The sequence below is a fragment of the Momordica charantia genome (genome assembly GCF_013281855.1).
Source record: "Momordica charantia cultivar OHB3-1 chromosome 3 unlocalized genomic scaffold, Mcharantia_2.0 BLBB01000003.1, whole genome shotgun sequence".
Classification (NCBI taxonomy): domain Eukaryota; kingdom Viridiplantae; phylum Streptophyta; class Magnoliopsida; order Cucurbitales; family Cucurbitaceae; genus Momordica; species Momordica charantia.
Window position 1 is genome coordinate 13,416,210 of NW_028275161.1, and position 9,784 is coordinate 13,425,993.

Here is a 9,784-nt window from a genome sequence, read left to right on the forward strand (position 1 = left end):
AGAGCGAGAGGAAGAGGACAGAGGACATAGAGAGCGAGAGGAAGATGACCAGGGGAGAGGAGAGATGAATTAATTTTCATTATTATTATTTTGTCCTTTCATATTCCTCTCTCCATTTTTTCAATGATCAAAATTAACTTTCTTCTCTCTTCCTCACACCCACTTTCTCTCCCTCTAAAAGTAAGGTTTCCTCTCTTTCTCACACCTCCTCACTCCAAGCCCAATATTTCTCTCTTCTTCACACCTTTCATTATCTCTTCCAGCTCACACTCCTAAAAAATCTGGTGGCTTTTTCTCTTCCTCTTCCTCACACCTCTCTCTCTCTAAGCCTCTGCGTATCATTGATCTGATTGTGATTGAGAGCGAGAGCGAGACGAAAACGGCGAAGCCATTGGCGGGGTAATGAAAGGAATTTGATATTAAAAATAATGTCACTAGAGATTAGAAAACATATGTTTTGAAAAAAATGGGTAAAAAACAATACTGCCTAGCTAAAAAGGCTATTCACCCCAAACACCCCCAAAATTTAATGGGTTTTTGCGGATTTCAACCTCAAACAAAAACTACAATCCTCACACTTAAATATCAAATATAAACAAAATAACGAAAGCAGAGGCAAATTACAAAAGCAGTGAGGAATTTTTGTGATAACAAATTATTTCTCCCAAATACAAAGGAAAGTTGGAAAAAAAAAACTTAAAAGATTAAAATCATATATATCACAATCCGAGTATAGCTTACGATGAAGAGGAAACTCAAGATATTTCCATTTCAAAGAGGTAATCTAATTACCTCACCACCGTAGCGAGTACTCAAAAACATCGGAGATTGAGGTCTCCATATCCCGACATTTCTTCAAAATCGTCAAGCAAAGTTCACTTCTACCGACCTGTTTTAACAAATGTCGGGAGAAAATTGGAAACTTGGCGGCCAAGTTGCCAATATTCTACGGACTTCTTCTAGAAAAGATGGGGAGACAATGGGCAACCTGGGCGTGCTTAGTTGCAAAGCTACACCCGACTTTTTTATCAAATGTCGAGTGATGTTAACTTCTCCCGGCCTTTTTAAAAAACATAGTAGAAGGTTACTTCTCCCGACTTTTGTTGGTAAAAGTCGGGAGATGGTGCACTCTCTAGAGTTTTTATTTTTCATTGAGATAAATAGCTTTGGTCGACGATTTTGTCTACGTCAAGCTATAAGTTCTGATAGTGAGAATATTTCTTAGAACATTATAAAATAATTTGAATAATTTCAAGAAGCCCTCTAGTTTGACAATTCTATTCATGTCCCCTTGATCACGTCTAATACAAACTTGAACGTCTATTTAATCTTGGGAACCAACAATTTTTGAATGGAAGGTACCAAAGTTTATTCAACACACATGATGAGTTTTCATACTTGTTTATACCTAAAATGAGAAATCATATCTTCTTTATACGTTATTATTAAGGATCCCACATTAAAAGAAAATGACCTTACAATGGTTTATAATAGACACGAGTTACTCTTCTCATTGCCAATTGATTTTGAGATGAAACCTCATGAATATTGTTATGGTATCCGAGCTCAAAACCTCAAATGAGCATCCGATCTAAAAATGGGATTCAGACAAGATCGATGAGTTAAAAGAGTCACGATCTTGAGAGGACATGTTAAGAATCCTACATTTGAAAGAAAATGGACCTTACAAAGGTTTATAATAAACATGAGTTAGGCCTCTTATTACAAATTGGTTTTGAGATCAAACCTCATGATTATTGATAGCTATGTGGTGACATATTTAAAACACATTTTTCTATATGTCCTAATTTAAAAAGGGATCAAATCATGTTAGCTTAAACTTTATTCAAAGGAGGTGTTTTGTATCAAATTCTTGCATAATCATCCGATCATAGTTCAAACATGTATATATAAAAGCTTGTAAAAGCTGACTTTTGCAGAACTTGAGACTTTTAATGAAATGGGAGTTTTGATGTGTTTTGACAACTTATTTTGGAGCCACGTATCATCTCACCATATATGTGGATTGTTTTTCGTTCAAAGTTACAAGTCAAAAGGCTTGGATTTCAATGGATGCATTAATCTTCTCAACTTCTTACACAACTTTCAACAGCCTTAAATAAACACCAGCTTTATTCTCTTCACAGGCATTACATTTTAGCTTGGTTGTTCTATTTAGTGTACCTTACTCTTAGTTGCTTTGATTTAGCCATTGAATGCATCTCACAATATTTACATGGAATCATATTTGAGACGGTTTCTAAAATCTAACCGTTGAATACATTATGATAAAATATTACCGGGTAAAAATATACTTTGGTTCCTAAAATTAAAGTTTAATAATATCTAATTTGGTCATTAAAGTTTTAAAAATAACATTATACTCTTTGAAATTTGAGAAAACCTTCCCAATGGTCCATGAACTTATTTGGATCCCTAATAATAATATTTTTTTTCCTTATGAACCTTTTTTAAATCATATCATCAATTCATTCTTTGCATTCTATTTTGATCATGTAACGTGGTCCATTGTTATTTTGTATACAACATTGTGGCAACAAGTAGGATACACAAAAACCATGGATCACGGGTTGGTTCATTGATCTAAATGTCCAACATAAATCATAAAGATTCAGAGGGGAGGGCTTCGACATAATAACTACTTAGGATAATAATTAATTTTCTAGCAGTATAACCATCCCAAAAATCGCTCACCCTACAAAATTCTAATGGCATAATTTTTTTTTTTTAATATCATCCATTTTAATGGTGTTGAGTGGTAGTAAAATTCTTTGAAAATAGGAATGTGAGGTTGATTCAAATATATAATTTAAAGCTGTTGTTTTCGGGACCCCACCAGCCCACCTTCACATGAACACGTTTTAAATTAGAATCATTTGAGTGGCTGTAAACAATTTATAGTTATATCTGTTTAGAAATAAATATGTAAATTCGAACTTTAGAACTGGTTCGAAGTTGTATAAATAAGCTTAAGCTACTCCTACTTTGTTCACCAAATAAAGAGCTGAGTATTAGTAAGAGACAATGAAACTGTTTTCTGCTCCTCTGTTTCTGGTTGTCCTGCTTCCAGCAATGGTGGCAGCTGCCACCTCTGCCCCTGCTCCCACGGTTGCGGCTATCAGCCGATCAAAGATTTGGATGCCCCATATGTTCAGGAAATCGCAAGGTATGCATGTATTGAGTACAACAGGAGACGAGGGAGTTCCTCTACGCCATATGTATACCAAAAAGTGGTGAGTGGGGAAAAACAGGTGGTGGAAGGAAGTAACTACAAGCTCATGTTAATGGTCACCATTGACAAACGAGCTCAGAAATGTGAGGCCATTGTGTATGACAAGCCATGGGAGAGCCACAGAAACCTTACATTTTTCCATCCCATCATGCATGTTTCTCCACCCCTAGTGATCGGCGGATATCAGCCGATCAAAAATTTGAGTGACCCATACGTTTCCGAAATCGGAAGGTGGGCAGTGATTGAGTACAACAGGATAAACCCTAGTACCTCTACACCATTTGTATTCAAGGAAGTGGTGAGTGGGGAAGAACAGGTGGTGGCTGGAACTAACTACAAGCTCATAATATACATCAAAAGCGGCGGTCTAATTCCCAAATATGAGGTCATCGTGTATGACATTCCATATGAGAGCCGCAGACAACTTACGTCTTTAAAGATCTACCATAACTGACCACCTTGAATGTCCCCAGTCATTGTACTGCCTACAACTACTCTCGCCACCAACAAATAAAAATGTTTCATGGCCTTCTACATGTTACACTCTTCAATTCTCTATGTTTATTGTATCTCTATCTTTCATCCAATCATCTCCTCTTAAATCTCTATTGAGTTTGCTTTTATATAACCATGTGTTGCACTCTTTTATATACGCTTTCCAACTTAATTAAGGGTTGTAGTTTTTACATTATTGCTAATGAATCCAAAATCTTAAGCGATTGAATTAGGCTAAATTTAATCATATACGAATATCGTAAGAGTTAAGACATGGACAGAAAGTACTAATTTCCACCGTGGAGAGAAGAGAGCAAAAGGGTAAAAGAGAGACAGATGAAAGAGGAGAGAGAAAAAAGGACAAGATAGACAAAGAAAGTATAACAGTTGAGGCATGGACCCAAACTACTAACTTTCTCCTTCATCGTTTTCCCTGTCAGCATTACATTACAATTACAAATATAAAACACTAGAATTGCACATCATTTGTAGTAGAAGGGCTGTATTTTCTTTCTTAAGTAGTTACAAAACCTCAAACCAAACATTTTCCCACTCATTTCATTCATAAAATCAATTGCACATCATTTCACTAATTCATTTGGTTTTTAAAGAAAACCTTCTGTCCTTGAGGAACGATCTCGGAATACTTCCATTTTATTACTTGTAATATGTTTGCACTTGCACTCTAATAATACTAGTTCATTTTGATCCCTAATGCTATTTTGTTTTATACTAAAGAAAAGACCACCGGTAAAAAAATGAGACGTGAGGTGATATTTTGTTATTATTTTTATTATTTTACAAGCCTACCTTAAATCCTATCATCCATTCATTCTTTATATTCAGAGTAGCAAACATGCAACGGTGGTACCATTATTCATATCTGCAGACAATATTATGGCGACAATAGTACATGGGGTGTTAAAAAAACCTAACAACCTGAAAAACTCAAAGAACTCAACCCAAACCGGTAAAAAATAAATTGGGTTGGGTTGAGTTGATTTTTAGAAAAACTGAAAATTCGATTAGGTTCCCATGTTAAGTAGAAGTTTTTTTGTTTCAACCCGAACCGTACCGACATTTATAGAATAATTAAAAAATATATATATACGTTTAGTTTCTGTCGCATCCTGAACCTCATTCCTCTCATCTTCTGTCTGTCTCTGTTTCTCTAGTTTCCATCGTCAGCAAATCTTTTCATCCCTTCGATGTTTCAATCTTATTGTTGCCGTCTCCACGTTTGACTCATCTTTGTGTTTCAACTTTAAATTAAATTTGCCACACTGTAAGCATTCTCCACCTTTCATTTAAGGTATCCACTTCAGATATGCCTCATCATTGGTGTCTCTATGTTTCACCTTTGCTTAATAGCTCGAGGGTAGAGTGCAAGCACAATTAATAATTATGGAAGTACACCGAGTTCATTTCACAGGGACTAGTTTCTTTTCAATAAAATTTGCAAACTGATTGTATGAGCAATTGAATTTAGAAGAAAAATAGTTAAAATGATTGGGAACACAATTTAAAAATACGAGGAAAGCAAAATTTAAAAAGTCAAACCTGCTAAGAGGTTTAGCATGCAAAGCACAAGGAAGAAAGATCTGTAAAATTCCACACTTATGGATTGAATTTCATATTACAGAAGCTAAACCAATACAATTGCTAAATAAACACCTAGCTAACAGAATAAAATAAGATAAATGTTATACATATTGACCTTATACACACTTATACATGATTCTCACTGAGGAGAGAATAGCAATGGTAAAATATAAATGAAAAGATTATAGATAATAAGGAAAATGTGCTGCAACAATCCAGGCAATCGTTTGAAAATTGATTTGGGGAAGATTATTCTCCATGGCCATATCTTCCGCTAATAATTGAATAAAATCAGTCAGTTAATGGTGCCAATAAATATTGCCTATCATTGTTGAGGTGGTCATTGTTTGGTGAGTGGTTTGTCTAGAAGCTTAGGCTTGCATTTTATGCAAAATTGTTTCACTCATATTCCATACTGCTTTTGGTTTGTCTAGAAGCTTAGGCTCGCATTTACATATGTCTATGAAACACTATAATTCTAAATAATGAAAACTCCAACTTTCGTTTAACGGGTAAAAAAGTCTATGTATAGATTCTAGCTTTAGTTCTTATTTCTAAGTAACTTCCCGTCTTATCTCGACGAACTTCGTTTGACCCGAAACTTTTCTGAATTAAATTCAAACTAAAGTGGTTTAAACGAGTGGCCAACAATTAATAAGTCAACTAGATGAATTATATCAACCAAGATAAGGAAGAGGAACGTAAATGTCGTGCTTACTGATAAGTGTAATTTAATAAAAAAAAAGAAAGAAATTAAGACATTTGTAGGAGGGTTGAAAACGTAAGTTAGCTACTCATTGAAATAGAGAAAACAAAATGATAAGAGAAAATAACAAAGGAATTAATTTTTCTTAAACAGGTTTGGATTTTATTATCAGGAATCACAATGGATAAGTTATAGCTTCAGCAACAAAGTACCTTGGAAAAGTGACGAAGTTGATGTTGCAGAGGCTATGGCAACTTCAGTGTAATAATCTTTCACATTTGTGAAAGAGCTCTTCTCATTAAAAAGATAACAAAGCTTACGTGCTATTTATAGCATAATTACAACTAAAACTGTAAATAACAAACTCTAACCATAAACAGTAACTAATTAAATTGCTCTACTAACATTCAGCAAGTGTGCATCTAACCGTAGATAGATTGGGAAATTGACCAATTTAACGTAATTGGAAATCCAATGTGCTCAATTAACCTGCTATTTGAAAATATACTTCTCTAACCTAAAAAGATTTTTTTTCTGACAGGTCAGTAAAAGTGAAAATACAAAATTGCCCTCTAATTTGATGAAAATATTTGAACTTTGGATCGAAAAAATCAGGCCAAAATTCGAGTGAGTAAAAAAAAAACTCGCTCGAGTTTTTATGAAATTTTTTCGAAATTAGTTCACGAGGAGTTTTAATGGTTTGGCCATCTCAGGCAAGTTTAAAATGAAATATATACTTTTAATGTTATTCTTACTAACAAATGGCCTTGAGTTTGTGATACGAAAGTTGTTATTTTTTTTCTAAGAATTAAAAAAATACCACAACCTGATTGGAGCTTAGCTCCTGGAGATAATGCTGGTTCGCATGCAAAGCGAACAAGCTGAGCAACATTTTTTATTTTTTTTTTTTGTATAAGTTGCATATATTATTTATAATGGTTGACACATTGAAACTCGCATGTGGTTACGCAAATTTCATACTTCGGGCGAGGTTTTTTCGAATTTGTCCGAGTTTCATATGATTCTTGGATAAGTTTTCTTTAAACTCACCCGAGTTTTATATGAATCCCAGACGTGTTTTCTTCAAACTCGTTCGAGTTTTGCCTGAATCTTGGACAAATTTGTACAAATCTCGAGCTAGATTTATGCAAATCTTAGCTGAGATTCAAGCACAATATTAATGGTCATAACCCAAATTTAAAAAAAAATTAAGGAGTTGAGATTTATGCAATATGGGCTAAAGTTTGAGATTTATATCCATTCTAATTTAGACAAATCCAAATTAATTTTAAAAAATCATTCAAGATTAAAGTTATATCTCAATCCCCGTTCGAATTGGAAGAAAATGACAAAAATCGAAATCGAAAAATAAGAGAAGAGAAATAAAATCGAAAAACAAGAGTAAAGATAAATTAAAAAAAAGTGAGAAAGGGCATAATAGTTCGAATCAAAAGTTCCGTTGCAATTACTTTTACAAAATGCGAGTGAGGAATAATTTTATATGAAAAAAATGGGAATGGGAAAACGAAGAGAAGAGAAGTTTGAAAATGGAAGACAAATAAATACAAGAGATCATTGTAATTTTATAGTTCTTTTATTGAATAAAATATTAATTTAGGTTAGAAAAATAAGTTAGGTCATTTGAGTAAAGGGAAAACTCTTTTAGGTCGACATGTGTGTTAATTTCCTACATAGATTTATTTCTGTGTAATTTTGATGGGAAATTAACCAACTTGACCTAAAAAAAAGTTTAGGTTTGCTCAAATGACCTACCATTGGAAAAAGAAAATTGACTCAACTCATCTGAAAAAGTTTCTAGTTTGCTCAAATGACATAAATTATAAAATTTGACTCAACTGGTCCAATTTTAACTTTTCTGACATTTCAGAGAGTCTGTAATTACGAATATACTCCCGTATTAATTGAACTACAACAAATCTGGCACGGAATCACGTAGATTGGTGTAATTAAAACCATGGGCGAGTTCCACTTGATTCATGGCCATGAATTTATTAAAGTACCACGAACTTATTAATTCCCCACCAAATTTTTGTACTATCATTTATTATATACCCACACATTCTCACAGATTGCAGAGAATAAAAGTATGTTTCAGTTCGTATTGTCCACAAGCACATCTTTCACGTGGTTTTGAAGAAATTTCGTACATTTTCCAACATTTTTCACATCTTGAATCCATTAAAGGAAGTCAATTTTTCATCTTTGACACCTTGAACGAGGTTAGTTTTTTATTGGTTCATAATATTGTTTTCGATTCATCCAAAATATGATGTATGTAGTTGGAGTAAATGGAATTTCTGAATTTTTATCAGTATTTTTGTGGGTAAAAAAAGTTACATAAGTCAATGATTTATGGCCGTGTTTCTTCGTTTAACGGCCATGGTCAATCGTTTTATGATTAACGGTCGTGGTTTCAGGTGATTTTGGTCGTGGTTGCATACAGATAACCTGGTCGCCTCATAGCCATGGTCCATTTTGTTCGATTCGCGACCGGGGTGTTTAAGACCACGAACGTGGTTGTGTGATTTATGGTCGTGGTAACATGTTACCTCGGCCATGGTGCTTAATCGTCTGATTAATGGCCATGGTAGCATGTTCCTTCGTCGTGGTCCTTTAATGTTTGATTCATGGCCGTGGTTGCAAATTCCCTCGACCGTGGTGCTTTACCGTTTGATTAATGGTCGTGGTATTATTTTTCATGCTCATTTGATTCATGGTCGTGGTTGCAAATTCCCTCGGCCGTGGTGCTTATTGTCTGTTTCATGGTCGTTGTGACATGTTGCCTCGGTCGTGGTCCTCTAATGTTCGATTAACGACAGTGGTTGTATGTTCCCTCGGCCGTGGTCCTCTAATGTTCGATTATATGCCCCCACCCGTGTTTGTGTTTTATATTATGGTCGTGTCTGAAACAAACACAGTCGTGGTGACTTTGATTACTAAGCTACTTGTGTATTATTATTATTATCCATGCAGGATGCGTCGACTATTTGTGATCTACGGTGGCAAGTGGAACGAGGCTGGTACGGTGTACGAAGGTGGCGTCATTGGTGGGCTAGATGTTGATGAAACGATAACGTATGTCAACCTAGTAAGTGTCTTGCACATGCTTACTAGAATTGATCCTAACCAATTTCATCTTATTGTACAGTGTGTATATAGATTTGATTGTCGGTACGAAGTCTCGAACTATCTGATATTTGATGACGGCAGTTTGAGATTCTATTTGAATGGCCCTCCCGATCCGTCACAAGTACCCTTGTACGTAATCGTCTTACCTAAAGCATCATATAGTAGTGGGAGTAGGAGAGGAAATAATTTTTTCGAAACCCATACATCGTCTTCATTCCCATACTACCCAGGACAAAATGATCCATGTTTTGGCCGTTCTATTTCTATTGACTCTCCTCTGGATGATGTCGATCTCCCCTCATTTGTCCCACAAATTATACAATTGGTCGATAACGTTGTCCCATGTAACCTAGACGATGACGAATCTCCATATTATGAACAACTGTACGAGAATGAGGTTGAGTACGAATTTCAGGGGGATGATGAGTATGATTATGACGAATATTGTACCGAGGATAGGGTTGAGGACGATGGTCGGAATGAGTATGACAATGGGGAGGAGGATGAATATCATACCGAGGATGTGCTTGACGACCATTAATGAGGATGAAGGTCAACATGTTCACGAGTCCCATACA

At 35.1% G+C, this 9,784-nt stretch overlaps 1 protein-coding gene across 1 annotated transcript; it reads left to right on the forward strand.

The window, feature by feature from the left end:
• Positions 1 to 742: 742 nt before the first annotated feature.
• Positions 743 to 3,886, forward strand: LOC148212423 (multicystatin-like). Its single transcript, XM_088122222.1, has 2 exons — positions 743 to 779; positions 3,031 to 3,886. The coding sequence occupies exons 1-2, from the start codon at positions 743 to 745 to the stop codon at positions 3,705 to 3,707; spliced, it is 714 nt and encodes a 237-aa protein (XP_087978348.1). The 3' UTR covers positions 3,708 to 3,886.
• The last annotated feature ends 5,898 nt before the right edge of the window (positions 3,887 to 9,784 follow it).